Here is a 15,765-nt window from a genome sequence, read left to right on the forward strand (position 1 = left end):
CTCTTTGCACTCTGCAGTGTGCTCGCCATGACAATGTGTTTGCAGCAGAGATTCTGATTGAGCGAGGCCTGAATGTCAACCTGCAGGACGAAGACCTGTGGACAGCTCTGCATGTAGCATGTGTGTGTGACCATGCGGACGTGGTGCTGCTGCTGCTGGTGGTGAGAAACACACATGCAAACATGGACATTTAGTATATTGGGGCGGTTTTATACAGTACCATAAATACACATACATATAGACATGCATGGATACACTTTCTGGATGTAGTTATTTATTTATTTATTCATTTATTACAATTTTCTTGTTGATCCTTGCAATTCCGATCATTTCAGGTAGAAATTAGGTTAGTGTTTGGGAAGGGCTTGGCATACAAGCTTCATTTTTTGAATTAGCTTCAACCAGTGGCTCTATTCACATTAGTCAGCCAGAATTTTCTGTCCAAGTGGAGCATCTTACATTGCGAGGGGTTTTGTATTACTGAGGGTCTGAAAAGCGACTTTGCTTTCTCTAACAAACCCTAACAAAAAATGAGAATATTTAGAAATTCGGCATTACTACGATATCAAAGAGAGAGCCTGTTCTGTGGAGGATGTCTTGACAAGAGCTGTGGTTGTACTGATTAGGTCCATAACGAGAGCAGGGCCAGCTGCAGGGGAGGGCATGCACATGCGGCCCAGTCACTCAGTGGGCTGGGTCTGCTCTGCTGGTGCTGATTAGACCTGGGGAGGGGTAACTGCAGTCTGGAGCTTGGTAGAATCCTGTACAGCCCGGTTCTGCTGATTGGGTCCTGGGTGATTGCTGGCTGCCTGTCTGCAGGGCAGGAAAGAGATTTTCCTTAGAGGAATGGATATGTTTGAAAAGCTGCCAGGCAAAGGGTGTGAATCTGTCAGCCTATGCTGACTGTATGACTGTTGGGGTCATGTATATGTTGAGTGTTTTGTATCTGCATGCATTTAATTTTCCTCCAAGCAAAGATTCATGCAGGCTGCCTTGGTAGAGCAGGATGTGATATAGATATGCCAAATGCAATTTATGCCATGAGTTATGCTTTCATGATAGGCAACACAGAGAGAGAGAGAGAGAGATTTAATACTGCTCCCAGGGAGGCAGTAACTAAATGTCTCCATTTCTCTACCAAGACAGAAGTAGTTCCTATTAAATGAGGTCAAATTTACACGGAATTCAGCTCTGTTGGATTTAAACGGGGGGTTAGGAAAAAGAGAACATTTCTAGGAAATTCAAAGAATCATATCCAACAATGTAAAAAGTTAAAACATATTTCCAGCTTACTGCAGCAACACTAAAACATTTTTTCAGCTTTCACAGCTTGAATGTCCTTTGATACAAAGTTTCTTATTTATTTGACTGCATCGCCATCTGCTTGTATTTGAGTGAGCCCTTGTGCTTGCTTTTGTGATTGTGAGAGTATTTGGTTCTGAGGAGACTAGACAAGTAAGATAGGAGACTAGAAATGTCTTAATATCCAAAATAAGGTATTTATTTCCTTTATGGTAGGATAAACACTTAGGTTTCTTTTCCTGGAATAACTAACAGGGAAGATGGTTTTTGAAAGGGGAGCACAAGGCTCTAGCTGTCTACCAGGGTAAAAATAGCTTCAGTCAAGCCATATTTCCGATAGAGATGCAATATTCCTTTTCTTCTGTTCATTCATTTTGACACCCATCTCCTCCACCACGGACCCTGCCAATACCCAGTCATTCTGTTCTGTTCTCAAGCTGCTCCCTTATCATAGCTGTAAGTGGAAGATCTTCCCTCTAAATATACATTAACGGGTTTACATTTTAATGAGAAATGGAACAGTGGTCTCGCTAGAGGAGCTTGAGTGGCAGCCTTATCTTTGATTGGCACAGGAAGGAAGAGTACTGCTAATATGTACTAATCTATTATGTCCTACTCCACAATCTCTTTTTTCATTTCTCCTCCCTTCATCCTCAGCTTTTCTGTCCTTGATTTCCTGTCTCAAGTTCCTACACAGACAAGCAGAGTGGTTTTTGCTGACAGACATGTTACCAAGCTTGTCGTGCAGGGAAAGTAAGGGGGTTGATGAGAAGTCTGGGTGCATTGTCGCTCTGTGTCCGGATTGGCAGTAATGTTAATTCTCTTATCTCCTGCCTCCAAACAGCAGGAGAAGGAGTAAGCCATTTCTAAACTCTCTCATTTCCAACCAATTTCCAAACCCATTCCCTAAACCTGTTCCTAGCTCCGGCTCTGGTTAATGTTCATCATTGAGACCCTGGCAGGATTAACTGGAAGTGCAGACACACATTGGATTGTCACTTAGCAAATAAAAACATCACAAGGTATGTAGTCTTTATAAATAATTCCACAAAAATGTTACATTTTTGGTGTAATATTTGGTTGGGAAAACAGTAAGTGATTATCAAACAAACCCAAACTGAACTCTCTATCCTTTCATATTTATTTCCATATCCAGTACTTAATTAGCCTTGGCTCATTATATGCTTCAGGAAGCCTCAACAGAGGTTCTTGATCTCCATCTGTTACATCTTAGCTGGTCCTCTATTCAAACCACAGCCCACAAAATACTTATCAAATCATTTCATTTCTTATGAAACCGAGAAACAACATCTGGTAAGTGATTAGGGTTAATTGCAAAATTGCCCTGATTCTGCGTCGGTATTTGCCTGAATGAAGGTTTCTACTTTTGGACACAGTATTCAATATATGGACTTTTGAAGAACATAAAAAAGACATTTGCTGTCTTAAGCTGTTTACCACCACTACACTTCCACTAATTAAAGAAAAATTGTTGACTTTCCTTTTCTTCTCTGTAATATTGTAGTTCTCTGTGAGATACTAGCTTTTAGTCAGGTGGAAGATGTAGGTATGCAATTATGTGATTGACAGCAGACAGGTCCTTTTCCGAAGTGTTATTTCTAATCTTACAGTTCAAAACGCAGCGGGGTTACAGTTGCAGAATTGACCCACTTTCCGAGCTTGTAAATGATGAGTATAAAAACTCTGAACTCTGAGTACTTCGGAGTCGAATGATTAGCAGCAAGCCCCTGGCTGCACCGAACCCCACTTCACAACAGGGGATATCTGCTGATAATGTAGCCCTTGCTCCTCAAAACATATAGTGGCTCATCAGGCAACTGTTGCACACGCCTGTAGTGTATGATCTAGTTTAATTTAAGTCTCTTTGATTCTCTTAATTTAACTCTTTGATAATTAACTTTGAGAGTTCCATGAGACTGTATTACATTTTTTGGGGGAAAAAAAAAAAAAAATTAAGAAAATCTAAATAGAAGAATGTACAGTATGTGTCTATATTTTATTAGAGAATGCTTTGGAATTATTTTGAACCTTCATACCCATGCGATTGCAGAGAGTTAAGTACTCCATGATAGGTTAGATACAATAGAGTATAGATCTCTAGATAGGGGAAAAAAGGTGTATGGGAACTCTTTGTGTTAGTTGGATTCCCACTGTGCCATGATGGTGTCCAACTCAGCAGTAACTGCCCCAATGACTGCTCTCAGCACATATCTTGTAATTGTTATTGATTCTATGGCAGTAACTGCATGTAACAATTGCCGTTATTAGCCACAGGAAGCATGGTATTAAAAGATCTCCATCTCCGGGACGTCCAAGGTGGATCAATCTTATTGTGGCGGGGAGCGTGTCGGGGTCAGAAGTCAACTTGTTAAACCCTTGTAGTCTGTGTGGCTGGCAGTCAGCACCAACTCATTTATATCTATCAGCAGTTATCATGTGAGCTCAGGTACATGATTAATGTCTCTTTATCAATGGCCTACACGTCATGCTTACTTCACCATAATAGATACAGTATGTCCCTGTTTGTCTTGGAGCTTTGCATTTAACTAGGCTCAGGCATAACATTTTCACATTTAGTTAGTACATTTTTCACAGTGGATTTTTATGTTGAACAATAATAACATCTATATGACACTATCAGTCTATCACAGGATGACATCCCATTGTAAAGTGTAAAATTTTACTAGGTCACATTTTTACAAAACAATTTTCAGGCTGCTATACATACATTTTGTGGTTTGTCCAGCTGGTTTTTGTACAGCTGTGAGTGAGAGTAGGCAATGGTGAGACTGGCCTCCTGACAGATAAAGCATGATGTATCTGTCAGACAGCTGATAATTTCATCCAGCCAGACTCCTATTGACTTTTACTGGACCTTGAAGTGAATTGTCTGGGTTAGCACACCTCTTTACTACCCCACTATGCAGGGCAGACACGCACGCATAGGCTATAAGCACACACATTAACAGAGGCACCCTGAGAAGAGCCATCAGGTTTATGAGGAAGTTGATTCCTGTTTGGGAATAAAGCACAAATCAAAAGTATATAGATGGATCAGTTCGAATTTGACAGAAGGTAAAGGAGGGCTAAGGGATGGAACGTGTGTGTGTGTGTGTGTGTGTGTGTGTGTGTGTGTGTGTGTGTGTGTGTGTGTGTGTGTGTGGTTGCTTGTATGTGTGGGAATGGGCAGAGGGGGTATAATATTTTGCTTTCTCTCTGACTCACTCATCACCTTATCTCTTGCTCCTCAAGCTGTTCCTCTCATTGCGATAAAGTTTCTTGTTTTCTTATGAATATTCACAAAGCAGTAGCTGATAGATGTAAAAGTTAATTAATTCTCTTTGTTAACCCTTAATAAACCCTCATAAGTGAGCGAAAACAGTTCCCACTAGACGACACAGATGGGTGAACAATGAAACTGCAAACCTCATCAGAACAAATTCCCTGATAAATGGAATTGACAGCATTGTACTGCCTTTATCGCACTGTAATTGCTTGGCATTTCTTGGATGAACAACGTGTCCTCATAATATATGCAAAACATATTTTGGGATTGAATAACAAAATACAGTTGTTTAATTTATAAATCAATTAAAAATTCAAGGTTGCTTTGAGGTTTTGTGGCCCAGTGTCCTTGTGGTTTTGCTGATGGGTTTTTAGAGTGCTAAGGTTAACAGCTCTCATGTTGCTCTGTCAGCTGGCTCCCTCCTCGCATTTTCAACCCTCTTCCTCCCATTTTTCGCTTTCCCTAACCCTTCTCTCTCTGTCTGCCTAAGGAGTAGGCAATAAATCTCTTTGCCGCACAGCAACTGGGTCGTTAGAATTCTATTAGCTGTAAATATTCAATAAGGATCCTCACTTACAGTCCTCTGTCCCTGTTATCAGACTTGGTCCAGCTACAGTCGTTACACTGGCTTGTTTTTTATGATTTAGTCAAACAACAGGAAGTGATTTATGGCTGGATGCTGACAATTGCCACTTCAAAGCATGCAGGTTACTTTTAGTACGGAAAAGAGAGGATGATAAAAAAAAGAGAAGGACAGCAGGAAGGTCCATATAACTAACTGAAATACATCTCTGCATGGCTTGTACACAATTCTGCTCTACTGGTAAAGCGGTGCAACATTTTTACAAATAATAAGTGTAGTAGAATTCCCCGAAAGAGAAGCAATCAATCATAATCATATTGTGACCAGTGACAGTGCTGTCGTCAGACTAGCAGTCATTAAAGGAGCCTGAGGGAAGGACTCCCATTTTATCTCATGCTATAATAGAAGACTGCTTTGGCAGGGTCCTTGTGGAGTAAACACACATTAATCATGTCACACGCACACACGCTCACCCGATGATCCCAGGTAACAGTAACCAACACCCTTGCTCTTCACTCCCCCACCCCCCAGGCAGTTATTTATTTAATTTAATGTATTGTCTGTTAATGTCTCCATGGTTCTGCTCAGTTATACGCCTCTAGGAAGCAAAGATAATTCGGTCCACTTTATCATCAATTCAAGTCTGATGGATGGGCCCAGCTCAAACTGAGTTTGTTTGTGTCTTCTCTGCTTTGTTTCTGCCCTGCGTCTGGAAGGCCGGAGTGAACGTTATGCTGCAAGATGTCAACGGAAACATTCCTCTGGACTACACCTCTGAGGGGACTGAGAGCAGCTATATCCTCCGAAAACACCTGGAGGAAAATGGTAAAGCTCAGCACACTTCTTCCTAAGAGAGAGAGACAGAAAAGTAACTTTGACATTTCACATTTCATTCATCATGAGCTTTATTTAAGGGGAACTCTACTGAGTTCACACGTCATATTCTGTTTGCAGGTCTTAGAGAGTACTATTGCATATGTACAAAAAAACGTCTGTAAATCCAGGTGTCCCATGAGTCAGTGTCAGTTGGGTCTGCAGACTACAAGTTTGAAAATGAAAAAAATCTGAGGGTGCAGACTGGGAAAGAAATTAGCTTACCAGACCTCGGTCACCCACTCACTATCTTGCTTGAGGCTAGCAGCTTGAGGCTACATTAGCCGCTACTAGCATAGCATGCAAATATGCAAATCTTTGACTGAAAAATCAGTCAAAGATTTGCATATTTGGTTCGGTTGTATTGTGGATAATGTACGCACCAGGTTCTGACAAGGAAGAAGAAAGAATGGAATAACAAAGACTCTACTTCCTGTTCTGCTGCATTTATTTGATCCTTTTTTATTTTTAATTGTGAGACTGACAATGATGTAGGAGTGCAGTGTGGTTCACTGAGATATGGTGGCTCATTTCCATGTTATAACACAAATTTCAGAAAGAGAAAAATTAAGTATAATGAGTAAAACTAAATATTTCATTTCCTTCGTTTAAGAAGTACTGAATGTGAATGGTCAATATGTCATATCTGCAGTTAAATGGGAGATGTTCTGTGTGTATGTGTGAAGGTGAAATACACCCACAGGCCTAATGACGGCGGGTTGCGAATGTGGCACTTTTGTCCCACGGAGAAAGGAGGTCAACACCGGAGCTACAAATAACAGGGATAAAGGCACAAGGGGGATTGGAGGCACACAGAGACAAAAGTGGTAGAGAGCGGGTAAAAGTGCCACAGAAATATAGAGAGACATGCAGAGAAAGGGAAACAGGAATCATGCTGACAAAGCTAGACAGAAAAATATATAGACAATGATGGAGGGTCTTCCTTCATCCATCTGTCATTGGCCTGCACGGGATCACATGACAAATGTAAGCATTTGACTGCAGACAGCTAACTCATCAGAGCTCAGACCACCCTACACACACATACACCCACGCACACACAGGCTTGCTCTCTTAACTCCCCAGCCACATAATTTTTTGAAGCTTCTCTCCGCCTTTGTCTGCCAGCACCTGTGGTGATCTCTTTCCTCGTGCCTACCTTCAGCTTCACTGATACCACCCCCCATTGTGCTGGGCTTTGCCACCATGAGATACACACTTACTCACACAGGCTCACTCAGCCTCTGTTGCTATAGCAACTTGGTTGCATGCTCTCTATCCCCATCAAGTTTGTGTGGTTGTGACATAATGTCCATGTGTCTCTAAATCAGGGATAAAGGAGGAGAAAGAGAGTTTTATATGTGCTTTACCACAATAGAAATTCAGTTTTTCCTCTTCATTGTCCTTGCGGAGTTGCTTGTGTATCATGTAATAGTATAAGAGTACTGGCACAATAGAGAAGAAGTATTCTCTTCCGTTATGGTAATGTTCCTATGAGCATGTCTGAAATACCTACAAACCTTGGGGCTCTCGTGTGTTTGCAAAGACAAACGTATTGATCAGCTGATACAACCAGTCTATTTGGAAAAGTCCCATTAGTTAGTGCCCTAGAGCTTATCCGAGTGAAATATAGATTGATTGATAATCAATCCACACTATTACAGCAACTGAAGTCAGGTCGGTTGTATGAATTTGATTATGGAGCAGTGCATTGTTCTTCGTAGTTTGGGATGCCCTTGTAGATTTCAGTATATCTGTATCTGCCCAGGAGACAAGGTAAAGGGGCCTTGAATCATTCAGGTCAGGGATTGGGGCTCTGTATGAGTACAGGATGACCTTCTGATTTTTATTCAAGTGTCATCAGCTTCAGGATCGCTTTTGGCCATGCGCTTGATGCACCGGGCCTTGGTTTTAGCATGAGGGGCTATCCTGTTTGACATCAGTTTGCTTGCCATTTTTACACTTTGGTTTTTGTATAGATTAAATGAACGAGATATAATGTGTTAACTAATGAGCTTTAGAGATGTAGGCCAATTTTTTGTTTATACAAAGCCAAGCGACCATTTCCTGACTCCAGCCCCATATTTAACGCACTGATATGTCAGTGATATTATCACCCAAGTCTTTGCAAGAAAGTGAAGAGTATTTCCCCGAATGTCAAACTATTCTTTTAAGCATGACAACTAAAAACATATTGTAGCATTAGTGTGCCAATCCTGTTTGTGTTTTATAGGTGTGGATGTATCATCTATGCATGCCATGAAGACACAGAGACCCAGCACCATGTTGACTGATGTTAGAAAGCTTGTAGCCACAGGCGGAAACCTCAGCAAGCCCAATGATAACGGGGTCACTCTGGTAAGTAAGGTCTCATGTGTGTTTATGTTTGTGAGTTGACCTTTTTTGTCTCTCTCCCCTGCAATCGATAGTTTGTTCTTTCTTCAACTCAGTCTTTACCAGATACTGTAGCTTTTTCTTTTTTGTTATCATGATGTTCTCACCCTCTTTTTGAAGCTCCACATAGCGTGTGCCAGTGGTTACAGAGAGGTAGTTTCGGTGTTGCTGGAGAGAGGAGCAGACCCTCTTTGTGCTGACGACAACTTTTGGACCCCTCTCCACCTGGCTGCTAGATACGGACAGGTAACTCACAGCTGCACAACAAAACGTCAGAATGTTATTGACATGAATGAATTAGTCCCCTAATTTCAACTCATCTAGTTGTATTGATTCAATGTGATCGCAGTCATTAATGAAATAATGAGGAAATTATTGATGGATTTTTCCTCAAAGCAACTTGCCTCCAGTTACCCTGCACACACTGTGATAAACTGCTCTTTTTGGGCCTATTGATCAGAAACAGGCAAACTGCTCGCACAGAGCAGCAACGCATATGCATTTGTTAGGGCATTTTAGATGAGCACTTTAATGTTCATATAAAATGCTTTCTTAGAGGAAAGGACATTGATTTTCAGATGGGGTGGAGGTGAGCTGTTGGATGGTTGTTTGGGAGTGGTCCAACTATGAAAGAAGTGAACTGATCATGTTCAGATTTTGCTGACCCAACTGGATATTTAATTACATTTCTGGGCTGTGTGCTGGGCTACTGAGAAAGGGAATTCATTCATTTGGTATTTAAAGTCACTCTCTACTTCTTTTGTTAATCTATCCTCTGGCCAGGATTTCTTACCCCACTAGAGTGTGTTTTAAAAATACTCTCTTCCTTCCGTTACCCTGAAGCCTTTCTCTGTTTCATTCATTTAGGTTTAGTACCATTGTCTTCTTTCTTTCCTCTTACACAATTCCTTCATCCACTCATGAGTAGATCAGATGATAGTTTATCAGTAGAAATAAATATACACAGCACTTCACGAATAACTTCCTTGTGTCTCTTTACTTTTCAGACTATGTGCGTATGCAATTACTCTGTGTGTGTGTGTGTGTGTGTCTGTGTGTGTGTGTAATATGTAAGTGCATCTGACTTAAGAGTGGCAGTCTAGAAGATTGGAGAATCGATTAGGTTTTCCTTGCGGTGCTAAATCACCACAGCCATTGGCTCTTTACTGGTGCCAGTGCTTTGCCTCCCGCATACCAACTACTCCTTGAGCCTTTTTAACACCCACCTCCTGCCCCCATTCCAGGTCAAACCTAGCTGGTCTAACGGCGACACGTCAGTAACATTATTCAAGTTCAAGTGCAAGATTTGTGCACATATTCAGCCAAGGAAATCAGTGGTCCCACTTATCAAAAGGTTTTGCAATATGAGGCAGAAGCAAGCTGTTACACTGGCAGGCAAATGTAACACTAGCTGGTACGTTAAACCCAAAGACCCCTTCTGCGGTGTGGCATACATACCAGACTGACCCTTTAAGAAGATGTATGACCCTATTACTGCAGCTAATTAAGATTCCCACTCTCGGTGTTGCGATAACTTAGACCCCGGCTCTTGGCTTCTCTTGTTTGAGTTAAGAGTTTTCAAGTTGTGGGATCTTGAGGAAAGATTTTTTAAATAGTCCTGGTTTGGATTTTTAAACAAAAATGTCAGGGTGTTAAAATACAACACTGCTGGGATTGGATTATATAGTGAAGGTACACATGAAACCTTTGGCAATATAGCAACTATATTAATTTTCGCCTTCAAAAATATTGTTAAAAAGACATGTGGGACCTTACCAGAAAATATCTGAATCTACATCAGCTTATGTTACTTTGGTTAGGAGAGGTTACTTTGACCCCACTGATCCCCATGTACTGATGACCTTTTCTAGGTCCTCATGTAAACTGTGACCGGTTGAAGAGTTCAGATCTAATGGTGCTACTGACGTGTTGTCAGTATTTATAGGGTGTGAGGTTTTTGGGCAGTAGCGATGCTGTAGAGTGTACTGTAAGTGAACAGCTGTTGGCATGGGTCATAGCCAGTCTGCTGAATGTGCTAAGTCACTCTCCTCCGTACTGCAGATTATGTCCTCTTTCTCTGCTATAGTAAAAAGAAGCTCTGCCAATTCCATAGCAGTTTGAACTGTGACTTATAGAAAATTATGTTAGTACGTTTAGTGTTAGACTTCCATAAAGTTTGGGGACTTACAGAAGTTGTATTAAAACATGGTTGAAATGCATGCAGCAGAAGATATCCTGACTTGTAGTCCCTGGATCTTACATTTCCCATAATCATATCAAGGCTCTATCTGAAGAATTTGAAGTCTCCAAGGCCAAGCTGAGATAACTATATTCAGACTTTAGAAAGCTCCTCCAGAGCCACAGAAGACATTATAACTGTTTTCACAGGCTGAGTAGCACTCCCCATGATGAACAAAATAATCTTCATGTGTGAAATTGGAGTACCCCTTCATTCTTTTTTAATGTAGGTTTGATTTTACTGAAGTGTCTGGGAAGCCTTTTTGATACAGTAAACTAAAGTTGGTAATTATTTTCTTCTCATGAGAAGGACACTTTGGTGTTTTGTTTGTAATTTTACTTTGTAGCTCAAGCATAATTATATAGTTGCTTGCTTTTTAATATGCTGTATACACCAGTAACTGCAAAACAAAAAGAGAAAAGTATGTCTGTGGTGTTCTGATGTATAAATTCAGTGAAAATCTGTCAGACAATCAGAAGCAAGTATTTCCACGGTAATTATTGACAGTATAAAACTCAGTCTTTAAAAAGTGCTTTGTTGCATTGGAGCTAAATATAATAGTCTGAAAACTTAACAGTATGAGGGGATGTTTGGGGTTCACTATTTTCCTAGAAAAATCTACTAGAATTGGTTGCGTAAATTCTTGTGTCATGGTCATTTCCTTTACATCTTGAAATGATGCCTTTATATTTATAGAGCTGCTGAGACAGCTTCTGAGTCAGGCCATCTTTCCTTCATTACCAATAAATGATGAAGATCCTTGTCTATTATCCATACATTGAGTCACACACAGATATGTCAGAACATCACATTCACTGATCACAAATCAAGTATTCACAGATAGCAAAGTGCATTACACTTCTTTGATTCGATAAAGCTGTTTTTCCACAGAGGAAAAGTAGGGGGGGGCGACAGAGACAGTGCAAAAAGACTAGAAAATGAAGGAGTAATGAGAGGGAAAAAATGAACAAGTCACAATGTAGCCAGTGTGAGCTTAGTTTAAAGGGGAAAATGAGATAGAAAAATAGAAGACAGAGGTGACAGCCATCACATGCCACGCTGTGTAGAAATGAGGGTAGATGACTACAGGGTTCTTCCACTGTGACATGTGACGGAAGATAGGCTCATTATTAAAGGATCTCCTCAGTCTGGGGCAACACTTGTATAAACCTGTCATGTGTGACTTACTCTGCATAAATCATCTGCTAAGTGTTTAAATTCTAGGTCGGTGTCACCGCATACCCTCATATCTATATCTGCACTGAAGCCAAAAAAATGCCAGTGTATCCTCCTTAACTCTTATGACCTTTTAACAGGAGGGTCTCCAAAAAGAAATCTGCCATGAAATGCTTTTTAATTAACACATTGGTGATTTGGGGGAAGATGTAGTTACTAGTGCCCTAGAAATGTTTGAATTTCTTAGGATCTAATAAAAATGGATTTGGGGCTTTCCCCCATCTTTTACAGACAAGCATCGTTAGCCAGCTCCTCGGACATGGGGCAGACCCGACTCTGTTGAACTGCAACCAAGACAAACCCTCAGGTAACACATTTTAGCATTCAAACAAATATACACGTGTGTACGTACACACACAAATATTGCAGCCAGAATTAGAAAGTGTGTTTTAGCAAGCAGGAGATAATTAAGCAAAGAAGTGGGATTGGATTTTGACTTATTCAGCTGAGCCTTTTCAAATGCATTAATAATCACTATGATAATAAAAAACATGCGCTCATGCACACACACACACTTTACACAGTGAATGAGGCTCCCTCATAATCAGTCTCTGGTGAGCCAACCTGTGCCATTCTGAATGTATCTGCAAGAGAGAACTCATTTCTTGAATGAAAGAAAACATTAACACCTTACTTTTGCCTGTACATATGTATGTGCACTGATTAAATTTGGGTGTTAGGAGTAATCATAAAGAGCTGGTGTGATTAATCTGCTAATGGGCATAAAGGTAGCACATCAGCCAAGAGCGTGTAACTTTTGTTTTTTTTATAGAGGAAGCACACACTATCAACAGAGGAGGTCTAAATTTAGACAATTGGCAACAATTTAGTGTGGTGGTAGATGTGTGTTTATGGATGTCTGTCTAAAAGGTTCCTGTTTTAAGTGGTAGGCATCAGATATCAGGAAAAACTTGAATAAATAATGAATTCCAAATAGCAAATTGATACATCTACCATCTGAAAAGTGATGTCCACTCCTACAGTGATCCTGTATTTCTAGATCCCCTTTAAATCCCACCCCCCTAAATTTAATTTGCGTGTACAGAACCTTGTAACGTTTTTTTTCCACTAGTGGTGCTGTGGAGCAATGTTTTGCTGTCACAACAAATCTTACTGTAATGAATAGAGAAAGGGATGATGGAAATGGAGGGTGATGCGATTTCCACACAGACTTCATTCACTTGGTGGAAATCTGATGTTTACATGTCACAGATGATGATCAAAGACTCTACAATGTGAGTCCTACAGGTAAAATCTGAGACTTGACATGCAGGATGTTCTGTTGTAGGAGTTTATTGTTTATTGGCATCTCATATGTGTAATTTTTCCAAAAAGGAACAATCTATCTAATCTATCCTCAGCTTCAAAGTGGAATACTCAGTGTCTCTGTGGGTGTGATAGTGTAAATTAACATATTTACATTAAATTAAATTATATTAGTTTGTGTGAAAGCCATTAGTGGCTGGTGATTCTGATCAATCTTCCAAATGCCCTTCCCACACACACAGGGGCACAGCAGGGTAGAAATCCCAACATCCCAAAACTGAACCGAATAATTATAAAACCACCCTTTGAACCAGGCTGCTGATGACTGTAGTGTAGTCATTGTAAATGTTAGCAGTCTCTCTTGTGTGTTAGTGATGAAATGTGTCATAGAGAGGGATCTACCTAGAATATCATAGCTGCCTCTAACCAGTTACTCCCATGACTTTATCACATCTCTGACTGCCTCACTCTGGCCTTAATCAATAGCTCCTTCTAGCAGTCTAGGGGGTTGTCAGTCACACAGAAATAAAAAGACACAATGAAGCCATTCCACTCCCCTGTGCTCTGTTAGACCTCATTACAGACAGGGAGGATCTTAATTCCCCTTCCTCTTAAGCACAGTGTGACTGATCCACAGTCGGGTTCCCGTTCTGCACCAGTGCTTGTTCATCCACACGGATTGTGAAGGAGGGATGACATGGCAAAAGACAGGAGAAGAGAGAGGTGTACATGGTTGTTTCACAGCAGAGATTATTATGCTCTTGAGCTAAGAATATTACCACATTCTCAGTCTTTTCACCAATGTTTTAACACTATAGAGATAAACATGCGAGTGGCAGTGAATTGAAAGAAAACCCATTTTGAAGCTTACAAATTTGACATATAAAAGTTTTTTCTTTATCAAATTAAACTTGTCTCTGTAAATTTTGAATTTCATATCAAATCAGTACACTGATTAGTTCGTCTTCTATGTCCTGTCACCAGACGTTGCTGCATCAGAGCTTATAGCTGATATGCTTCTGAACGCAGAGGAGAGCTGGCTGCAGAGACTGAAGGACCCCTCTGCTCCTCTGCCCTCCACAGACCAGCGCTATGATGGCGGATCACACGACTTCACCACCCCTGTCAAGAACTTGTGCGTTAATGGTTTCATAAGCACAACTGTTGTTTTACGGCTACTACACAGAATTTAATTAATGTTTTGTTTTTGTTTTTTTCTCTCATCCATCTCTTTGTTGCGAACCTGCATCTGCTGTGTTTTTCCAACTCCTTGACTATCCACCTAATATATAGGAACCCCTTGGGCCTCCCTATCTCTAAGCGGGACAGTCTGCTGGAGAAATGTGCCATGTTCAGAGAGGCAGGTGGAGCACTGAGCGGACATCCCTCCCAGGACAATTGCCTGGATGGTCCCTTTAGCTCCGGTGCCAGCAAACTGGAGCAGGTGCCTCTTCTTCATACAGCTCATACAGCACAAAATACTAAATTAGATAGTAAGAACACAGATAATCCCAAGTATCCAGGTAGTTTATACAAGAAAAGAGAGATTTCACACGTTACGGTTGTTACTTTTATGTTGTTATATCAGAGTTTTTGTCAACTTATCGTGGCATGTTCATTTTAACTCTTGCCCTGAATTTTTTTCAGGTCAAGCTGATGCCTCCGGCACCAAATGACGACTTGGCGTCCCTCAGTGAGCTGACCGACAGCAGCCTGCTCTATGAAATGCAGAAGCGCTTTGGCAATGACCAAATCTATGTAAGACTCCACTGTCCTTGTTCCACTAAACAAGGAATCCCACTCAACATTAAACATGCATTTGAACACTGATTGAACACAGAGTAGACAGAGAAATGCAAACACACATTCTCTCTCGGGCATAACTGGGTTACTCTAGTTGGTTATTTGTAGTGGCATGTTGTGTTGTTTATGGTTTGGGAATTTCGGGATGTGATGTTTAGATCACATTTCACGTACTTTATACCCATGAGCTCTGCTGTGGGTTTCCCTCCAGCATATATGCATAGAGTATACTCTGTTTATATACATCTCACACCGTGCATCACACACACTGTACCTCCTCAAACTCTAAAAGCTATTATGCAAATAATATTTATATTTGTGATGCTACAGTCAGTGACTGGTGGTGAATTGTTGTTTTTTGGAATGTAGTTAAGGCTTAGGTCTGTACACCGGGTTGTATTCATGAGCTCTCCCCTTGCCCTCTCTGTTTCGGCCTGCTAACACACACACTAACACACACACACACACACACACACACACACACACACACACACACACACACACACACACACACACACACACACACACAGAGTACATACACATACTTAGACTGGTGACGGTTGCAAAATCAATACCATTTAGATAAATTTGAGAGATAAATCCATAACTACATTCAGGAGTAAAATACTTTCATCTCCAACAATTGGTCCATTTTATATTCCTTTCATTTTCTCCTTCCCTTTAAAACTGTGGTTTGGCCCATAATTCTCCATCGGGACTGAGCTCTATAAAGACTGGAACCAGATCAATGTGGAGCTATCC

The 15,765-nt window shown here is 40.8% G+C and overlaps 1 protein-coding gene across 7 annotated transcripts in view; it reads left to right on the plus strand.

Moving 5' to 3' along the window:
* myo16 (myosin XVI) overlaps window positions 1-15,765 on the plus strand; it is a 107,302-nt gene that overhangs the window by 40,218 nt on the left and 51,319 nt on the right. For all 7 annotated transcript variants that reach the window (XR_005709123.1, XM_040148883.1, XM_040148882.1 and 4 more), the window contains 8 exons: window positions 18-161; window positions 5,909-6,017; window positions 8,299-8,423; window positions 8,580-8,705; window positions 12,166-12,241; window positions 14,185-14,335; window positions 14,494-14,644; window positions 14,848-14,958. Coding sequence is in view for 6 of the 7 variants with exons in the window: in XM_040148883.1 (XP_040004817.1) it covers window positions 18-161; window positions 5,909-6,017; window positions 8,299-8,423; window positions 8,580-8,705; window positions 12,166-12,241; window positions 14,185-14,335; window positions 14,494-14,644; window positions 14,848-14,958 (993 nt within the window). In the remaining variant the exon portion in view is untranslated. The remainder of the gene's footprint in view (window positions 1-17; window positions 162-5,908; window positions 6,018-8,298; window positions 8,424-8,579; window positions 8,706-12,165; window positions 12,242-14,184; window positions 14,336-14,493; window positions 14,645-14,847; window positions 14,959-15,765) is intronic.

The sequence above is a fragment of the Xiphias gladius genome, chromosome 16 (assembly GCF_016859285.1).
Source record: "Xiphias gladius isolate SHS-SW01 ecotype Sanya breed wild chromosome 16, ASM1685928v1, whole genome shotgun sequence".
In the NCBI taxonomy this organism is placed as follows: Eukaryota; Metazoa; Chordata; class Actinopteri; order Istiophoriformes; family Xiphiidae; genus Xiphias; species Xiphias gladius.